Source organism: Cercospora kikuchii (assembly GCF_019650295.1).
Source record: "Cercospora kikuchii DNA, contig_00007, whole genome shotgun sequence".
Classification (NCBI taxonomy): Eukaryota; Fungi; Ascomycota; class Dothideomycetes; order Mycosphaerellales; family Mycosphaerellaceae; genus Cercospora; species Cercospora kikuchii.
The window spans coordinates 666,677-686,149 of NW_025408588.1; the positions used below are offsets into that span (position 1 = coordinate 666,677).

Genomic DNA, 19,473 nt, shown 5'->3' on the forward strand with positions numbered 1-19,473 from the left:
CCGAGACTAGGAAGCCGAATGCGTGTCCATGTTTCCCTAGCGAGATCGGACATCGACTAGATGCCTTGACGCATCTGCCTACTCATCAACCGTCCAATGTCATTGGTCACGAATACACCTTCTCTCGCCCTCTCGTTTTGCAAAATTTCCACCGTTGTGCGACCGTACTGCCGTTCTCCTTCGCCTTGACCTCGCACCTCTGTATTGCCCCAAAGAGTTTTCCGAGTGAAACCGCTGGGGACAGGCGGCCAACTGTCTAACAGCACACTTTGACACCCTGTACTTCTGCGAAGCAATGCTCAAGCGCCTCTACAAGCTGGTCTGCAAGGGCCCCTCTACTCCATTCAAACTGATGGATCGGAGAATGCTCAGCCTCTGTGTTGGCAGCAGGACTGGACTTTGCAACTTCATACTCGAGGAGCAGCGCCACCATCTTGTCTCGATATTCGCCCAGTACGACCATGAATCTCTCGAGAAGATCGAAAACGTGCTCCATCGTAGCGTCCTTCTCCAGTGGAAATGTGATGTCGAACGGCGGTGCTTCGTTGTCACATACGTATGGACTCCAGATACGGAGTTTGATCGGTGCTGGGGCCTTTGCGTTGCAGATTCTAAGCTTCCGCCAGCTCGCCTCCGGGTTGTGCCAGCCTTTTGGCAACTTGCCGATGGTCTTGTCGTACGGGGTTCCAGGTGTGCAAACGAAGTCGTCGGTGATGATCATCTTGAGTCTGTCGATACCATCGGGAGGTCCATCCTCGTCCTCATACGCGTCGTTATAGAGTGTCGTCAGGTTTTCAGCCTCGCTGAGACCCAAGATAGCCAACAGAGAGCCCAGAGGCTTGTGCAATTCGAGATCGCCAACGTCCTTGGTCTCATTGCTACTCACGAGCTCGGCATTGGGTAGCGGGGCGAGAAACATGAGCTGCTTGAGTTTGAGCGAACCTTGAATAGTATGGCGGAAGACTTTGCTGGCTCGCTGAATGCTGAAGAGACAAATCTCGTCTTCAGAGATGCGACCACAGCCTAGTGTTGGCCATATCTGTCGCTTGAACCCGTCGTCGATGCGACAGCCTTCCACGAATTGATCTGCGACACCCAGCAGGAGGATGTTTTCGAGGAGTTCAGGGATTGCGAACACCTTTCCAGCGGCGACACCAGTGTACTCGGCTGGTGTCGTAGTTGCCATCGAGTAGAATGCCGCTGCAGCCTCTGCCAAATCAGCTAGTGGATCGTCGGTCGCGGTCCTAGTTGGTGTGAAAACGGATCGAGTCATTGTCGGCGACGGACAGGTGAAGTGCGAGTTTCGAGTTGGTGTTGGTGAAAGGTGTTGGCAAGATGGATCGAGAAAGGTGCCTCGTTTTATGCAAAGTAGTGGGGGCATTCATTCACTCCGCCAAGCCAAACCCTTTTCACATGCTAGGCACATTCACTCCATCCATTTTTCGGCGCTCCTGATCTTCAGGACTATCCCTCACTCGTTGATGGAATGAGAATTTATAGAATATGCCATGGAGTCAGATTGAACACCCAACATGTAGTTTCTACATCGCTAATGAACATATACATTCGTTCCCGTCGTACTATAGCAATATTGAACAGCTTATACGACCGTAGAGACGAGCGTTGGATATTGGGAAATTTATAGAGAGGATTTTTGGTTGCTGGAACATGCATACGGCAGATCTTCCGGCGTCTTGTATACCGTCTCGCTCGTTTGCTTGCTGTTTGCTGCAAAACTCGGCACATGATTGCTACCTAGGTTTCTACGCGTTTGTAGAACGCCCTTGCTCTCTACAGTGCAGTGAGCTCGTCTGAGGTTCGGTTGCTACGGAACTGTCGCTCATTCATGTACTCGTACTGATTGAAGTTGCAGGCCTCGAACTCCGTTCTACCGGGGAATATGAAACAGGAGGAATGCGTGCGACTCTGTATTTCCAAGCGTTGCTCGATAGGCCTCTGCCTTCTTGATGCCCATCGATTGCGTCCAACAGCTTGCTGATCATGTTTCTTCCGGGTCTCCCCTCACCCGCCGCCTTGTACGCAATGTTTCCGTGCTTCGCATGAAGATACCTTGTTGCAAAAACTCTCACCCTTGCTCAGCTTGCTTGAATTGTGTTCAACTCTCGGCAACCGCCTTCAGGCGCTCGTAGAGCTGTCGGTTGTTCTCAGTCTCCTTCGCGTCCCAAATAGCGTCATACTTCCTGGACAACTCGTCACGTTGCCGCTTATACTCCTCCATACCCTCCTCCCCTTCCTTTGGACAACTCTCCGACAGGCGCTCTTCGGCAAGCTCTTGTTCCTCTCTCCAGTCTAGCCTGAAGTCTCTCATCTCCTGGGCTGCCATCAACAACTCGCTGAAGCAATTGAAGACTCTCTCCAGAGTCGAGTCTTCACCGAGCTCTATAAGGACGTTGAACGGCAAAGCGAGCCAGTCGTTGATCCACCAGTAATCATGCCAGATCTGAATCTTGACTGGGAGTTGGGTCTTCGCATTGCACATGAGAATCTTCCGCCAGCTTGCTTCTGGGTTGTGCCAGCCTTTTGGAAACTTCGTGACCGGAATCTCGCCGGGTTCGATACGCTCGTAGAACATCCCAGATCCCAGATCCATCCACAAGAACTCAGTCTTGTTGTGAGGTGAGCCGTGGAACTCGAAAAGACCTCTGTCGACCTTCGAAGCAAATATGAGGAGCATTGAGGTCAGTGGCTGGTGCAATGGAAGCCAAGTCGAATCGCGCTCCTCCCGACTCATATGGTCATCGTGGTATGGGACCTCCTTCCAGCCGAGTCCTTTCCATTTCTCCTCGGCCAGAAGCTCGTCGTTGTCTAGCGGGGCTAGAAAGATGAGCTGCTTCAGCTTCGTAGATCCCTGAATTGTGTAGCGAAAGTCTTTGCTAACGCGCTGCACAGCGAAAAGGCATATGCCTTGCTTGGGGCCGCACCCTGGCATGGGCCACATCTTCAGCAAGTGAATTTTCTTTTCGGTGATAGCCTGATTGTATTGGTCGGTGACACCTGTGAAGAGGATGTGCTCGAGTAGTTCGGGTACGGCGAAGACTCTCGAGGCGGCGTCGCCGGTGTATTCAGAAGGCGGGACTTTCGATGAACCGGTCGGCAGTGTGTCGGCTGCGTTGAGCAGTGTGTCAGTCGCCATGTTGGTTGCAGTGAAGGTGGACTCGATATTTATTGAACACCGAGTTGATACAAGTGATACAAGTCGATCTTGATGTTAAGGATGCCGGTCGGATGAATTGGGAGTCGCCGTTTTGTGCACTGGAGCGGGGCATCCCATTCCCCTCTACTTGGCCCACTTATCTCCGCATATTCCGTCCCTCATTCACTTCAGAGGGTACTAGCTTGGCTTGTGATTTCCAAGATCGTACATCTTGTGCTGCACCTGAACGAAATTGAGGCGCTGCTAAGAGTACAGCACATGTCAGTCCAGGGAGCTCAAAAAATCAGAAGCCTCAACATGCCCAAAGCCTGGATGTATGGTGATATGGAGAGCTATCAGCTGAATTGTTGTGATCGTATCTGTGTTGCCACGACTTCGTGAGGGAGTCTGTATAGAAAATCAAACGCATGCAATCACGACCTAGTCCAAGACGTTTTTGGTAACGAACTTATGTTGGCGGCTGGTATCATCATGGTAACACCAGTGTCTCGTCGCTGCAGAATGTGCCCTTCCGTAGCTCTCTGCTCAGTGTGTCGAGTGTCGGTTCAAGCCACAGTACACATGTGCACTCAGGTCCTATCAGGTCCCCTTGCCCTTCTCAATCTCGCTCGTGCGACGTTCGACAATTTCCTCCATTTCTTGTGCCATCGCCGAAACATCTTTGGTGAATTGCAAGGACATGCAGTATGACTGGCTCCAACCTTCAGGGTTCACCTGGCCACCCCCGTTACTCACGAGCTTCTGATACACAGTCTTATGTTCGTGACTCTTGAGCCTCATCTTGACGATGTACTCATCAAGCACTTCCAGAACGATGCTGTAGAGCTCGAACACGTACTCTAGTGTCACATCTTTGCTCAGCTGCCAGCTAGGGGAGAAAAGTAGAACATTGTCGTCTACCTCGATATTACTCCAGAAGCTGTACTTGAATGGAGATGGCTTCTTCGCGTTGCAGATCTTGATGCCTCTCCAGCTGGCCTCAGGGTTGTGTCATCCGTTTGGTAGCTGTCCAATAATCTGCTCGTGTGTTGATCCACCCTCATCAATAAAGAGCGAATTCGTGTCGGTGACGAGCGTCTTTCCTCCACTCCAAGTGAAAACACCAAGGAAACGCAGGAAACCGTGCTTTAAGTTCGCTCCAAGCAGCGACAGCAGAGACTCAAGAGGCTGGTAGGCAGGAGGCCAAGTGTGCTGATAATTTTGCTGTTGCCAGAGCACAGGAATGTCAACCGACGGCGGCGCAAGGTATATCAGTTGTTTCAGCTTAGTAGAGCCTTAGATGGTGTGGCGGAACGTCTTGCTAACGCGCTGGATGCGGAATAGGCAGATGCCTCCTTCTGAGACATTGCCGCAGCCCGGCATGGGCGGCATTTTGAGGACTTTCGAATCATTGTTCTTCGCCTCGTCGCTTTGACTAGCAACAGCCAAGAGCAGGATATGTTCGAGCAGCTCGGTGATGTCGAAGACTCTGCTAGCGGCATCGCCGGTGTACTCGGGTGGTGGTGAAGCGGTTGTGACTTCGGTTGCTGCATCCCCTGGCCGTGTGCTGGTTGCCATTTTGGCAATGATGTTGATGAACTCGAGCAAGCCGGAGCGCTGTGCGGATGGCAAGGATGAGCAGTCTGAGTAAACAAGTCGAGTCAATGCCGGCCAGTGAAGAAGTTTGTTGCAGGTTGCGATGTGTCGTGCGAAAGATTGGGATTTTGAGCTGCTGCATTGCGTTCGCTCCTGCCAAGCCCAGTCCCACTTCGCATGCTCCCTTCTTTCTCCACTTCACGGTGGCTGCCTGTGCTTCTGATTTTGTCAAGCATACCAATAATTCACACATTCGAGTGAGTTGTGCAGGCCATGAGTCATCTCGAAGCATGAGACTTGGCTGCAAAACCCCGGGCCAACTCAAAAGTTTGATATAATAACGCACGAGGAGCTATAGAGAAAGTAGCTGAATTCTTTGAAAGAGAGATGAACTGACTGTTGTAAGCGGCCTACAGGGACTGATTTCTTGAGGTCTTGACACTCCTTTCCTCTGGTTTGCTTGCGTTTACACGAAAAAGCAAACCACTCACAACACACATGTTTTAATTACTGAAGAAACCTCTCGCACGTTCTCCACAATGCCACGGCGTGCACCTCATTGACAAGGCTTGGACTCGAGAGCAGCTTAGCTATCGGCCTTGAGGTTTGAGTGACTAGTTACATCAGTACTGATCACATCAGAGATGTTGTCTGCCGGGCGAGCACCATTCGGGAGCCAGTCAAAGGACTACATCGGGATTATAAGACCAGTCAATCTCGCCGCTTCCCGCGAATGATCACGACTCTTGTTTCTTGTATACATCTCCTAAGGCTAGAAGATCGTCAGCTAAGATGTGAAATTTCATGGTCGGGTTTTCCGATCTTGTACAAGGTCGAAGTGATACGATGCGCGCTGGTCCACGAACCGCCCGCATGAGCAGGCCTGTCATCAACCATGAATACTGTGCGAATCATCAGGATGTTTTCGAAGTGCATTGGGACGATATGCGAAGCTTCTGCCAAGAAGGTGATCTCTTCCAAGATTACCTGGCAAACGTGCTGGTCGCCCCATATACAATCACAAGTCTCACATTTGTTCGATTCTACTCGCGTCTGCTGTGCGTGATACGCAGTATTGGATCGTCTCGATCGATTGCTTGTGCACGTCTAGCCCTTGGTACCGGTGGGAGTGTTCTTCTACCAGCGAGGTATCACGCTGCGACTAACTAGTCAGATGAATGCGCTTCTTACAGACTCACGAATTTGAGGTAAATTGAAGGTACTGTTTCGTTACGGAACTCTACCTGCTTGTACTTTTCGATATTCGCGATCTCCTGATCGCCTGTTTGCCGATTCGAGGAAAGGGCACAAATAGTGAATCATGCTGGCTTACCCATGATAGTAAAACCTTGCTTCGTTGCGCTTCTCAAATTTCGTGTCATCATCGAGGCTTGATGTCTCAAGGTGTCTGGGCTACTGGTGTAGACTGCCGTCGGTCGGACTCTCAGTATGCCAGGACCCTGGCAGCTTTGTGCTAAACGCAGTTCACGCAGCATGTTTGGTGAGAACATCTCGTTCCTCAATGCAACAATCTGCGTAGATTTCGCTGGCTCGAGCGCCGCTCCTGATCTAGCACTTCGCCCATGAGCTATATGAGCTATAGTAGCTGTCTCGGCGATCCTTGCGCTCTAGCCATCTTGTTGCAATCATCATGCTGGCGGTACTATATTCTGGAAGGCTCACTCGCGCTTGGCCTGAGTTTGACGGATCTGGCGCTCCTCCACAATCATGACACGGGCATTGAGCTTTTCGTCGAGCTCGTCAAGGAGCTTTTGTCGATCCTGTGCGTGGAGTGCAACGAGGAGCTCCTCTTCTTCCCGAATATCTTCCTCAAGCTCCCGCCGCTTACGATTAGCCCTCTTCCGGGAGCTTGAGAGCCAAGCGTCGCGTTCTTCATCCATCGCGCGTTTGCCCTTCTTGTGACCTTCGACCGCGTCCAAAACCTCGGTGAAGAGATCGAAAACCTGCTCTAGAGTTTCACTCCCGTCCAGAGGCCAGTTAATGGGATTGAACGGCAGGCCCTCATCTTCCCACGAGTCATCACTTTGCATAACGAACTCGAGTGGGACCAAAGTCTTCGCATTGCACACTTTGATCTTTTTCCAGCTGGCCTCGGCATTGTGCCAACCCTTCGGTAACACTCCAATGACCTTCTCATACGGTGTCGCACAGGAAGACGAGACGCTGTAGTTGAGCTCTATCCGCATTATCTGTACTCCATTGATGTCGTCGCCCTCGGCCATGAGGTCCATCAACCCAGTGTGACCGTTGTCCACATTCTCGTCAAAAAACCTGATCAACGAAACCAGGGGCTTGTGCATTGGGTAGTAGCTTTCTCCCAGATGCTTCTCGTTCAAGAGGTCCGCATTGTCTCGTGGAGCGAGATAGATCAGCTGCTTCAGTTTGGTCGAGCCCTGAATAGTGTTGCGAAAGGTCTTATTGACACGCTGGATCCGAAAGAGACAGACGCCGCCCTTGGTGATGTTGCCGTAGCCTGGCATGGGCCACATCTTGAGCGCGCCAAACTCGTCGTCACGTCGTGCGCTGAGTTCTCGGTCCCTCGTATGCTGACCGACAACAGCCTGGATGAGGATATGTTCGAGAAGCTCGGGCACTGCGAAGACTTTCATGGCGGCTTCACCTTGGTAGTCACCTGGCGCAGGGGCGGCCGTGGCCGTCAGTCGCGACTGTGCGGAAGTCGCGCCATTCGTGGTGGCTGTGTTGTCTGCCATGCCTTCAGCAGTAGACGATTGTGAAATGTGCGCGCAGTTAATGTCGCGGTCGTGGTGTCTCGGCAGCCAAAACTTTTTCTTGCGGAGGAGGAACGCGAAGCTGGCTTCCGCTGCCTCCGCTTCTGACAATCAGTTTCGCTCTCCTTCACTTCGCTCGCTTCAGCTTTCACACCGACAGCATTGGTGCCGCCTTGCTATATCGATCTCACGCTACGGTTGCGACCAGGCGTGCACGTCGGACATTGTGAAGACGATGTTCTCCTTGCCAATCCAAGAATTAGGCTGGTCTTAAGAATCAGATGATGTGAATATGATGGACCGCTCAGCCACCGAGTATGACGGTGCCCAGATATCCGCTACTTCAGTCTCTACACTGGCGATGAGATGCATCTGGTGGTTCAACAAGGTCAGCTCGAGCGAGCAGTCCACTCAATGCTTACTGGAGATGCTGTAACAGCAAGATCGAGCCTGTCTCGGCAAAAGCTACGATGGAGGCTGCCATCAGCTGAGCTACCACCGTTCAACGGCTCGGTATCTCCAGCATCCAACGCCTACTGTTGGAGAAATGACCATGTCCAACTGCCTTGGCTGTAGATACATGAAACGGGCATGAGGCAGGATACTTCACGATGCAGCCTGCCCTCTCTTCAGTTCCAGCCAGGTCCTCCTCAAGCATCTCTCCTGGTTGCCCAGACACCCATAGCCTGCAAAGCTACGGAAGAGACAGGAAGCATATTCATGGCGATGGCTTCGCGTAGACAGATGCCGAAATGCAGGGACAGCGCGTGAACGGCATCTGATCCATCGTGGCATGATGATCGCACATGTGAGCAGAGCGATGGAGAGCGGCGATGACGCTTCATCTCGGGTGTTGTGAAGGGAGACACAGCGAGATGCAGTTCGAGAAGACGCCTCCCGCTCCCCAAATCAGACTTCCGCGCCGTTGGAGCCGAGGCTGCAGGGATCCCACTGAAGATGTGGAGTTGTGCGCAGCTGTGCATCCTAAGCGCGCGGCCTTCATGCAACCACTTTGTGCTTCCCGGGCACGAGTGCTGAACTATCTCGACAACAGACTCCTACAGATATCAATTGCACGTTGTACACCCCACCGTTGACAGATTGACGGCGTTGCGGCGTTGATGCCATCTCCAAGCGGACGTGTCGGCGGGCTCAAAGCCAAAACACCTCTCCGGTTTGGTCGCCCATGGCAACGGCGACCTGTGCACGCTTTTTGGGCGCGGATCACTGGGCCACGCCCATGCGACCCTTTCGACTATGAACGAGCACTGCTGCACCGCGCACACGATGCGAATGCTACAAATCCCTCAGGCCGCCCACATCTGAAACCTCCGCGAACCTTCAGCGAAAAAGGGAGTGCGCGCTTCTCTTCATCCATTCCTATCTGTTTATCTCAGACCGACCTGGCAGTAAACACAGCAGCACGGTGACATATTCCGCCTGGCGGCGAGTGCATTCACGATGGCGGAAGAGTATGAGATGCTCGAGGAGCTGGGCAGTATGTTGTACAAATCATTGAGATACCCAGCACAACACTGACCAATCTAGGCGGCTCATTCGGCACCGTCTACCGCGCTCTGCACAAGCCCACCGGCGAATATGTTGCCATCAAACACATCGACCTCGAAGGCAGCGACGACGACATCCACGAAATTCAGCTCGAAATATCACTTCTGGCCACCTGCAGCTCCGAATTCGTGACTCGATACCGAACATCCTTCGTACGAGGCGTCAAATTATGGATCGTCATGGAATTTCTCGGTGGAGGATCATGTCTGGACCTGCTCAAGCCGTGTCCTCGAGGCATGGAGGAAAAGTACATTTGCATCATCATTCGAGAGTTGTTGAAGGGATTGGACTACCTCCACAGCACGGGAAAGATACACCGGGATATCAAGGCGGCCAATATTCTGCTGTCCGAGTCTGGCCAGGTCAAGATCGCGGATTTTGGAGTTGCTGCACAGCTCACGAATATCAAATCGCAGCGATTGACGTTTGTGGGTACGCCATTCTGGATGGCACCCGAGGTCATTCAAGAGGCGGGATACGACTTCAGAGCAGACATTTGGAGCTTGGGCATTACTGCTATGGAAATGGCCAATGGCGAGCCACCCCGCAGCGATGTTCATCCCATGAAGGTGCTGTTCTTAATCCCAAAGGAGAAGCCACCACGGCTGGAGGGCAGCAGGTTCAGCAGAGAATTCAAGGAGTTTGTGACACTCTGCCTCAACAAGGACCCCGAGAAGAGGCCTAGTGCGAAGTCATTGTTGAAACACTCCTGGATCAAGCGCGCGGGCAAGACAGAGACGCTGCAAGAGTTGGTCTGGATGGCAAAGGACTACGAGCACAACGGATCGCGCGATAAGGATGTGCGCTACTACGAAGAGACATTGAAGTCCATGCAGCGAGTGGAGAACGACGATGAATGGGTCTTCGACACTATCAAGCCAGTGCCCAGTCTGCGGCCCAAGGTCCAGAACACACCTACTATGAAGCGCCGAAAGCTCGAACGCATTCCCTCTGGAGATGGTTCGGATATCGAGAATGCAACGTCTGCCATGGAGTCTATGAGCCTACGTGCAGCACCGCTGTCTGGCTCGATCCGGTCACCTTCACGAGAGGCCAGCACTATTCGCACGCCGAAAGCCAGAGGTCAGAACAACCACAATGGCGTGACCAGCACGCAGCGCAAAGCTTCTGGCCTGGTAATGCGCAACGCATCTGGCAATACGCCTACTGCTCGACGAGTGGTCAGTCGCAATGTCTCGGGAGCAATGACGCCTACGAGAAAAGCGAGTGCACAGCAACCCAAGCAGCCTCTTGGGCTGGATATGTCGTTTGGAAATGGTGCCGCCACGACGAGACAATTCAAGCGTGTCAGCTCAGGTCATCGACCATCAACACCGGAGCAACTCGCCAACTCGCCCCAAGACAGCATTTTTGACAGCGATGCCGAGAACAAACCTCCTCAAGCACAACCAGTCCAACAACCACCGGTCGCCGCAACAAAAGAAGCCGTCCTTGGACGACGAGCCTTTGCTAAGTGCCTAGACCCAGCCTTCCAAGAAACCTACGCCGCGACAGCAGACAGCTCCAAACGTGAAGCCCTCAGCAACGTCGCCGAAGCCTGGTCCCGCCTCGACGAACTCGACCCCGAAGGCGAACTCCTCCTCATGAAAAGCATCCTCGACCGCATCCAAGCCGACCCCCGCCTCGCCAGCGCTCTAATGCCCCACCGCGTCGCCCAAGCACAACTCGCCTCTCTCCGCCTCTCCCCCTCAAAAAAGAGTCTCAACATCAGCGAAACAGAACTTTCAACACGAGATATGACGCCTCAATCTTCTCCTTCGAAATCTTCTCTGCATCCTATGGATGCGTTGTCTTCTTCGCAGATGCAATCACATGAGAAGCGGTCGCCGAGTAAGAGGGAGAGTACGGGAAGTCCGAATAAGTTAATTCTTAACCCGCAGAATCCGCATTTGAAGAAGATGCGGAGTAGTCAGCAGTTGCAGGCTGAGAGGGAAAAGGCTGCGATGGAGGAGAGGGCCAAGTTGGAGGAGAAGATGCCTGGCGCAAAAGCTGAGGCGGGGATGGAGCATGTGGGGATGTTGTCGGATGTGCTGTATGGACGCTGGACGGAGGGGTTGAGGGCGAGGTGGCCGCTGGCGTAGAGCGAGACCGTCCTTCTGGGTGTGGGGCGTGAAGTGTGAAGTGTGAATTGTGAATTTGCGGACTTGCATGATCGACTTGACTTGCACTGCCGGAGTTTGGGGACTTCGAAAACCCTTGTATAAGAAAGAACGAGAACGAATGTGCTATTAACGACGATGCATGGTTTGTATGCATACATTCTTCGCGAATTTGGATTCTTGAGAAAAGAGCATGGAAGGCAGCTGGACTGGTTCATTCATGCATTCCGTGCTGAGATAATTTGGATTGCGCTGGACTGACTGATTCATCGGCACACTTGTTCGCTGGCATGAGAAGGAGAAGAAAAAGGCCCGACGTCGACCGCGAACGCTGGCCCTGCTTGCAGGTATTGTATGTATATAGAACTAGATGAGATCCGAAAAGAGAACGGCATTGGTCATCCAACACACAGACACTCACTGTCTCCCCATTAAATCTCCTCTCCTGTCCTGCTTTTTGCATTGTCTCCTGACCTTATGCATTGACTCACTGCACACTCAGAATGCGAAGTTGTGTATTGTGCGAGCAGACGTTGCGGTGAAGTGAAGTCCATCCAGTAGTGTCAGGCAGAAATTCGGCAAATCGTTCGGTGTATTCGGTGATACAGACCGACTTCATCGTGAGGTTCTAAGAATACCTCTTACTCTCTACAATGACGTGGTAGCATCTCCCAGATTAACATTCTCTTCGTCGTGGGTGTTGGTATATAAAGCGTAAGCGAGGGACGTCTCTTACGCTATGGTTTTGAACGCTCACCGAAGCGAAGGGCGGAGGATGCAATGGTTTTCGAGGGCGAAGTCTCCGAGCATGACGAGGACGACGGTAAGCGGGTACGCAATGCTTGGGAGGAAGGCAAGTCCTACACTCTCACTGCTGCTATGGAAGATGTAATTTCTTTGACTCGATTAAATGGCTTGCGTCTCTCCTTCTGCTCGTTATCGGACCATTGTCGTCAGGATTCTCGTCTCATCAACCTGTATAGCTCATTTTGCAGACGGTGGCAGTATGTGAGACGCTGAAGACTTACCACTCACAAGTCCAGACCCGGCCTCTTCGGAGAATTCACCTTCGCCGAACTTCACAACATTGCGTCTGCAACTTTTGGTCCTCTACATGAAACGTCCTTCTATCCCTCCACGTGAAGCGTCGACTTACGTCGAGACTCTCATAGATCGTCGTGGATGTGGAGCACCTCTTCGTATGCGGAGAGACATAGCTTCTAGTCGCCGGAATGCAAGTATAAGGAGGAAAGGTCTCCGAGCCAACGCACCACGCTTGCTGTTCTGCTATGCTGCACTAAGAACATATTCAATTTCACTTGAGACAAGGACAAGTACCAACCATACAGTAAGTCTCACCCCGTGCCCTGGGTCGTATAGATCGTATCAGTAATCCTCCATTCGTAGCTTACCACGCATAGCAGTCTCTCATACCATATTCCGCCCCAGATCCGATCAGTCACAGAACAATGAAGCCTTCGATCCTCTCCATCGTCACAACGACCTTCGTGCTCGGAACCTCAGTAGCTTTGGCCTCAGCAAACCCAAACCCATCTCCAGGAGTCGACGTCGGTGCTTGCGTTCGACTGGCTCCTGCGATCGCAGCAATCTGTGCCCAAACTGAGGATGAGCCTTCGACAGCTTGCAAAGAGGCCATGCAGAGGTGGTGTCAGTTGTTGATGTGAGGTGGAGGGTTCGATGGTGTCGAACAGAATTCATTGTCTGGACGAAAGAAGGAATGGGCTTGGAACAACGGCATAGCAGAAGCTTGTGTCAATTTTGCAATTGGGCAGGAATGAACGAACGATACCAAGGGAAACCACATTGTATGATTCGATGGATGAGAGATGACTTGATGATATGCTTTGGGCAGACAGGAATATGATTTTATGAAATTTGGAGTGATTTGGTTCTCTCGTACGAATATTGGTGTTTTTTCTGTGATCGACTACTGTGATTCGAATGTCAGTCAAGCGTTTTCATGGTTACTGATTCGACTCAATGCAAGGTAGCAGCAATCATGTAATTGTCGTGGCGCTGCGGTGATATGAAATCGGAAATATGATGTTGATTCATTTCATGATGTCTTTGGGTTTATGGCGCCTGGCCATTGTGCCCAGTTTGTGCTCCCGCAATGTTCATTGTTGTTCCTGCACAACACTGGCATTATTTACCAGTTGTTATCGTTGAAGTGCTCCCTCAAATGCCTTGGTGGCTCCTGCTGGTTTGGATCATATTGATCATTGTCGCCATAGTGCTGATCATACATCTGCTCTGCATTCTCTCTTGCCTGACGCTTGGCCTTCTCGCGGTCGATATAGTCGGCTCCCTTGGTCTCGGCGAGGCGGTCGACTTCTCCACCGGCGAAACCTGCAAGAAGTTCCTTGGCAAATTGGTGGGAGACTGGCTTGCCTGGGTGGGTGTTAGTAGCCGAGCTTGGGATTCGATGAGTAAGTATGCGAGCATGCTTACCCTCCTTGCGTTGGTGGTCTTCGAACATCTTCATGGCCATGAAGCTGGCACCACCGGCGAGGATCTCATGGGAGAGCTCGGCCTTGTTGTCGCCCTCGTAGGCCTGCTGGTAGTTGTCTCGTCCTTCGTCTGATAGGTCGTCAGATGGACTGTCGGAATCAGTCTGCAAGCTCAATCTTACCGAAGCCGAACATTTTGAAGCTCGTCGTGTGTGGGATGGAGTTTGCTGAGGTATTTGATCTTGCTTTGAAGTTCTGTTGCTTGATGAGGAGATGCAGGAATGATTGAGCTGAGAAACAGAGCATATATACCCCTCCATGGCAGAGCAGAGCAAAGACCCTGCGTGACGCGTCCCACTTGCTGCTGACGATGAGCTGTTGGTGATGGCACAGATGGCGCCGCCGCGTGCATTGGCCTCGTTCAGCTGGCCATGAGACGCGCCGTGGAAGCTCTAAGAGCTAGTACGCGAAACACCATCTGTGCCACCGAGCAGCGGCGTCAAGTGCCGTGCCAGCATCGCCACGGGAATGATGCACGATGGAAACATGATTTGGCCGATGCGAGGTGGGCTGACGTCTAGACTCGATCAGACCCCAGTTCGGCACACGAAACAAGCCGGCCAAGCTCCTTGCCAAGAATGCTTGGTATCGAGCCCCCGACAGCGCGGATGACGTGGCAGTGCAGAAACGAAGTGCGGCATTTGTGGCTGCGCTGAGCCACGAACACGACGTCTCTGCTTTTCCATACAACACGGCATCACCGTGAAACCAAGCAGAACTCCAGCACGTAGTCGCCCGTCGGAGACAGCCGAAACGGATGTTCTCACCGTCCCGCTGAGAGTTTACCCAGCTTCGCCATAGCCGATGTGGTACCTGCAGAAGCTCTCTACGCGCCCCGATCCAGTATGGGCCGCCTTCCCACGATTGGTGACTTTCCAGAGAAGGTCAAGGTAGACATTGTTCCCCGTAAGTCAATGCTCATGCTGCTGCGCGATTTTCTGGAGCTGCCTGCATGCCACCCTTCCACGCTCTCGTCCGCCACTTCTGCCACTCCCAAAACCTCAGCTCAGCCGGGAACACTGTCCCTGCAAAAAACCAACAAAGACGTCCTCGATCTTTGCCTCAAGAGAGGCTGGCGACAATGGCTTAGTGCTCTTTGAGGCGTGACTTCTCACACCATAGACATGCCGAGACAACACACTCTGCTCTCATTTACCATTGCAGCGCAGTAAGTACCACGTCCTGCTAACCGTTCCCAGCACCCGGCAACGATGCTCCCACCAACATCCTTATCCTGCTCCATGGCCTGGGAGACTCCCATACCTCCTTCACCAATCTTGGCAAGCAAATGAATCTCCCAGAAACCTGCTGCATATCAATCCAAGCCCCACAAGCTCTTCTCGATCTCGGAGGCTGGCATTGGGGCGACGACATCATCTTCGACAATTCCTCTGGCGGAATCGACGCAGACGGAGGTTTCAAGCAGACTTCAGAACTGCTCAAAATTCTGATACGAGAGATTCTTGTCGAGAAATGCGAGTTTCGTCTGCGTGAGATTCTGCTTTTTGGCTTCGGGCAAGGTGGTATGGCTGCGCTGTCGACTGCTGTGGCGATCGATCAAGCACACCAGGCGAAAGATCCCGCTTTGGTCGAGCTAGGTGGTGTGATTAGCATTGGAGCTGGACTGCCATCCGATGCTCCCGCTTCGCTGGATCCGAAATGCAGGACTCCGGTGCTGGTATGCTGTGGCAATGATGATGGTGGGTCCATTGTGACGAGGGAGTCCGAGGATAAGTTGAAGAGAGTGTTTCAGCATGTTGAGGTGAAGAGGTATAGAAGGAGTGGAGATGCGATGCCCGGGAATCGGGACGAGATGTTGCCGATCATGCAGTTCTTCTCGAGGAGGTTGAGAAGTGTGAAGGGTGTCCCAGAGGGTGCTGTGGAGATTTCATGAACGCACGAGAGAAATGCATTGGAGGCCGTGAAGCCTGACAACATGGATCACGCCAAGTGTGCGGCTACCTTCTACACCTCCGAGCCATCAATCCGGGGAATGATATGCTGTTCTGGACGACAGAGCCAGCACCAATATGTTCTTGCCTTGAACCAAATCAACAAGCCATGAATGCCTCTCATCCCGCAGACTCCGACATCGGCCACTCTCACACCACCTTCCTCTTCGGTGAAGCATTAAGCGACTCACACATTGTATCACAGAAACCTCTCTCAACCCCGCACACTGAACGACAGAAGCCGATTGCCGCTCTTGCCTGTCCTACTAACGCGTGGACGCCAGCGACCGCATGATTTTCCCAGCATTAGCACGTTCCTTTTCACCCGGTCTGGTACGGCTCACTGTGTGACAGGGTATATACCGTGCGGAGCAAGTGTTCTTCAGACCCGAACCAGTCTACAGTACAAGAATGCTAAGCCTCGCTCATATGCGGGTCGGTTTCTTCACCGTTTAACTTCCAGATTATCATGTTTCGTGGAATTGTTCTAAGCCTCATCTGGCTACGATTCGTGGTCACAGCAGCTGCGCATAAGCAACACGACGACTTCAGAGCACGATGTCGTGCCTTCAAGCCAGAGAAGCACTTCAAGAATGCGACTCGCAATGTTCTGAAATATGTCGCACCTGGGACCAATTTGACGTTGCCGGACAATGTTGCGAGTTGTAATCGCAACAGCCAAGTTGTTCCAGAAGCTGTTTGTCGCATAGCACTTTCCATTCCGACTTCTAATCGATCGAGTATCACGTTGGAGCTCTGGTTGCCCGAAAAATGGGGAGGAAGGTTTCTGGCTACTGGAAATGGTGGCGTGGATGGATGCATGTCCTCCCTTCAGAATTCTCGATGCTGTTGCTCACAAGAACACTGACCATTTGATACAGGCATCCGCTACGAGGACCTTGCCTATGGCTCTCAGAATGGTTTCGCCACTGCAGGTGCAAACAATGGGCATAATGGCACGACGCTCATCACTGCACTCAACAACGACGATGTCGTAGAAGACTATGCTCATCGATCGTGTGTAAACATCCTATCTATCGATTCGCTGCCATTAGTGTCTGACAGTCAATTAGTCTTCACACAACAGCACAAGTAGGCAAAAGGCTCGTCCGCCAATTCTATCGCAAACCACACAAGAAATCTTACTACATCGGCTGCTCCCTCGGAGGCAGACAAGGTATCGACGCCGCCGACAAGTATCCTGCCGACTACGATGCAATCTTAGCCGGAGCACCAGCCGTAGACTTCAACAACCTCTACTCCTGGCGCGCCCACTTCCCACTCAATACCTCCGCCAACTACATCCCTCCCGAATCCTGGCGAACATTCATCCACGACGAAGTCCTCCGCCAATGCGACACTCTAGACGGAGTCCGCGACACCGTAATCGAAGATCCTCTCCAATGCAACTTCGACCCTTCCAAACTCCTCTGCTCCTCCTCCCGCCAGACCAATTGTCTAACCTCCCAACAAATCCAGTCCGTAGCGCAAGTGTACAGCCCCTACACCTACCCCAACAAAACCCTCATCTACCCACCCCTCCAACCCGGCGCCGAAATCGCCGCATCAGCAGGTCTCCTCTCCGGCCAACCCTTCCCTCTGTCAGTCGAATGGTTCAAATACGTAATCTACAACAACCCCACCTGGTCTCCCTACAACTTCTCAACTTCCGATGCATCCTTCGCAGAATCGAAAAATTCAGGCAATATCAGGACTTGGCCAAAGGACCTCAGAGCTTTCCGGAATCGAGGCGGGAAATTGTTAATGTATCATGGTTTACAGGATCAACAGATCACGAGTTTTAATACTCCGAGGTTTTATGAGAGGATGAGGAATTCTAGGGGGAAGAGTTATGAGGAGATGGATGAGTGGGTGAGGTATTTCAGGATTTCGGGGATGGGACATTGTAATTCTGGGCCTGGGGGTTGGGTTTTGGGGCAACTAGGTGGGGCAAGTGCAGCAGGGATCCCGTTCGAGGCGAAAGAGAATGTGTTTGCGGCGCTTGTGGAGTGGGCGGAGAGGGGTGAAGCGCGGGAGTCCATTCTGGGAACGAAGTATGTGAATGATACGGTGGAGTTGGGGGTGCAGTTGGAGAGGAGACATTGCAAGTGAGTCTACTCCGTACATCTGTGGGGTATAATATGACTGACTGGAGATTAGGTGGCCACTGACGAACAAGTATCGGGGAGGCGATGCGTCTCTTCCGGAAAGCTGGGAATGTATGCAGCCTGAATGCTGAGCCAACCTGAAGCTGTTCAGCGCAGAGGACAAGGGCGCAGATGATCAAGCAGTTTCGAGAGCCATAATCATGCTCATATCATGTCATAAATGCTAGGGTATCTGCATGTATAGGCTCAGTTCTTTCTATCATGCAGCTTCTAATCCACACCCGGCGCAGGAGGCTGAGGCGTGCCGGGCTTCTCTGCAATTGCCGCCTGTCCCACCTTCGCCGGCTCCCTCTTCTTCGGCGCAAATGGATTGCTACCACCCATGAGCATACTGCTCATCATATCAAACATCGGGTTGCTTTGACTCGGGATCTTGATGCCGAAGTACATTTCTCCAATCTGCAGCAGAGGTTCGTCCCAGGCGGGTACCTCTTTCAGATGTGCAGCGTAGTGTTGTTTGAGCTGTTTGAAGAGGTCTGAGCTACCGCGTTGCACGGCGAGGAGGAGAAGGCCGAGGAAGTTGAGGAGTGGCAGTGAGGGATAGATTCGAATGTCGGAGCTCGGGCTGGATATTGATTGTACACCGAGGCCGGGGTGTGAGGTGCTCAGACGTGAGGTGAAGAGCAGCAGTGCCTTGTTCGCTGCGCGAGTGTTCCCAATGAGGAGGTATGGGAAGACAGCGCGTGCAGCATAATGGCTAGCCGTGCTAGGCTCGTCGTCGCTGTACCACGTGTACTCCATATCCGCGAATACTTGCGCACTGTCGCTTGTGCCAAGTGTAAGGTGTCGCTCCGCATCATAAACCTCGCCCTCCTCCGCATATAGTGATCCGATGACATGATGAAGCTCCGGATCTCCTGCTGGGAACTCGCCGAGTTTACTTGACCACTCGACGATTCCTGTAACGAACTTCTTCTTTCCAGGCTCATTCAGCGGGAACGCCCGCAGTAATGATAGTAGCCGTGCCTTGCTGGCTGTGTCCGGTTTCACCTCCGCTTTCTGGTACACGTCGATGAGATATATGCTGAGATCGGCTCCAGATCCTCCTTCTCCGGCCTTGAGCAGCATGAGAGCTCCATTGTGTAGGATATCGATGGCGGCAGGAGGATCGGATTTGACGTAGCGGTTGGCAACAGTTCGGAGCTGTTGGTGAGCTTCGTAGAAGTCACCTTCTTCGATTCTGGTACTGCATTAGCGGTGGGCTGCTTGAATGTGGTGTTGGAGGACATACTTGGCTTTTTGGCGCGCGAGCACCTTTTGGATCTTGCTAGACATGTTGACAGGGAGGACAGGGACGGAGAGGTGGATCGAGAGAGGTGTAGGTTGTGCAAGCGGACTTGGAGCTTGAAACTTGAGATGTGGTCAGCAGCCCACCAAGCGTCATTCCTACTTTGGTCACAGCCACTGTGGCTGAGACGCCACAGCTGTCTCTCTCGAAGCCAGCCAACTTCCTGCACACGCCTGTTCTCGTACAACGACGTCGAAATGCTCTGAGACGACATCGACAACCTTTCGGACATGGATATCGTACTCCACCCACTCGAAGACGTTCAAGCAAAACGAGTGACAAGGCGAGACGTTCTGAATATCATTCAGTACGATGTAGAGCATGTTGTCCACTTCTTCGGATCCC

At 52.4% G+C, this 19,473-nt stretch overlaps 9 protein-coding genes across 10 annotated transcripts; 3 read left to right on the forward strand and 6 right to left on the reverse strand.

The window, feature by feature from the left end:
- Positions 1 to 256: 256 nt before the first annotated feature.
- Positions 257 to 1,186, reverse strand: CKM354_001037400 (uncharacterized protein; the record flags this gene model as incomplete). Its single annotated transcript, XM_044805830.1, has 1 exon — positions 257 to 1,186. One exon carries the CDS (start codon positions 1,184 to 1,186, stop codon positions 257 to 259), a length of 930 nt encoding a protein of 309 aa, XP_044661765.1.
- A 930-nt stretch (positions 1,187 to 2,116) lies between these two features.
- CKM354_001037500 (uncharacterized protein) lies at positions 2,117 to 3,154 on the reverse strand (the record flags this gene model as incomplete). The annotated part of the gene is made up of 1 exon (XM_044805831.1): positions 2,117 to 3,154. The coding sequence occupies one exon, from the start codon at positions 3,152 to 3,154 to the stop codon at positions 2,117 to 2,119; it is 1,038 nt and encodes a 345-aa protein (XP_044661766.1).
- Positions 3,155 to 3,754: 600 nt separating this feature from the next.
- CKM354_001037600 (uncharacterized protein) lies at positions 3,755 to 4,732 on the reverse strand (the record flags this gene model as incomplete). The annotated part of the gene is made up of 2 exons (XM_044805832.1): positions 3,755 to 4,153; positions 4,481 to 4,732. 2 exons carry the CDS (start codon positions 4,730 to 4,732, stop codon positions 3,755 to 3,757), a joined length of 651 nt encoding a protein of 216 aa, XP_044661767.1.
- Positions 4,733 to 6,429: 1,697 nt separating this feature from the next.
- CKM354_001037700 (uncharacterized protein) lies at positions 6,430 to 7,482 on the reverse strand (the record flags this gene model as incomplete). The annotated part of the gene is made up of 1 exon (XM_044805833.1): positions 6,430 to 7,482. One exon carries the CDS (start codon positions 7,480 to 7,482, stop codon positions 6,430 to 6,432), a length of 1,053 nt encoding a protein of 350 aa, XP_044661768.1.
- Positions 7,483 to 8,961: 1,479 nt separating this feature from the next.
- CKM354_001037800 (uncharacterized protein) lies at positions 8,962 to 11,171 on the forward strand (the record flags this gene model as incomplete). Its single annotated transcript, XM_044805834.1, has 2 exons — positions 8,962 to 8,998; positions 9,049 to 11,171. The coding sequence occupies 2 exons, from the start codon at positions 8,962 to 8,964 to the stop codon at positions 11,169 to 11,171; spliced, it is 2,160 nt and encodes a 719-aa protein (XP_044661769.1).
- A 2,188-nt stretch (positions 11,172 to 13,359) lies between these two features.
- Positions 13,360 to 13,855, reverse strand: CKM354_001037900 (uncharacterized protein; the record flags this gene model as incomplete). Its single annotated transcript, XM_044805835.1, has 3 exons — positions 13,360 to 13,601; positions 13,662 to 13,790; positions 13,843 to 13,855. The coding sequence occupies 3 exons, from the start codon at positions 13,853 to 13,855 to the stop codon at positions 13,360 to 13,362; spliced, it is 384 nt and encodes a 127-aa protein (XP_044661770.1).
- A 710-nt stretch (positions 13,856 to 14,565) lies between these two features.
- Positions 14,566 to 15,614, forward strand: CKM354_001038000 (uncharacterized protein; the record flags this gene model as incomplete). Its single annotated transcript, XM_044805836.1, has 2 exons — positions 14,566 to 14,626; positions 14,920 to 15,614. 2 exons carry the CDS (start codon positions 14,566 to 14,568, stop codon positions 15,612 to 15,614), a joined length of 756 nt encoding a protein of 251 aa, XP_044661771.1.
- Positions 15,615 to 16,141: 527 nt separating this feature from the next.
- On the forward strand, positions 16,142 to 17,911 carry CKM354_001038100 (uncharacterized protein; the record flags this gene model as incomplete). Its single annotated transcript, XM_044805837.1, has 4 exons — positions 16,142 to 16,490; positions 16,554 to 16,689; positions 16,746 to 17,780; positions 17,833 to 17,911. 4 exons carry the CDS (start codon positions 16,142 to 16,144, stop codon positions 17,909 to 17,911), a joined length of 1,599 nt encoding a protein of 532 aa, XP_044661772.1.
- A 139-nt stretch (positions 17,912 to 18,050) lies between these two features.
- On the reverse strand, positions 18,051 to 19,115 carry CKM354_001038200 (uncharacterized protein; the record flags this gene model as incomplete). 2 transcript variants are annotated; one of them, XM_044805838.1, is made up of 2 exons in its annotated part: positions 18,051 to 19,020; positions 19,072 to 19,115. In XM_044805838.1, 2 exons carry the CDS (start codon positions 19,113 to 19,115, stop codon positions 18,051 to 18,053), a joined length of 1,014 nt encoding a protein of 337 aa, XP_044661773.1. The 2 variants fall into 2 exon arrangements, with proteins under 2 accessions (XP_044661773.1, XP_044661774.1); XM_044805839.1 differs by having other exon boundaries at positions 18,051 to 19,026.
- Between the last annotated feature and the right edge of the window lie 358 nt (positions 19,116 to 19,473).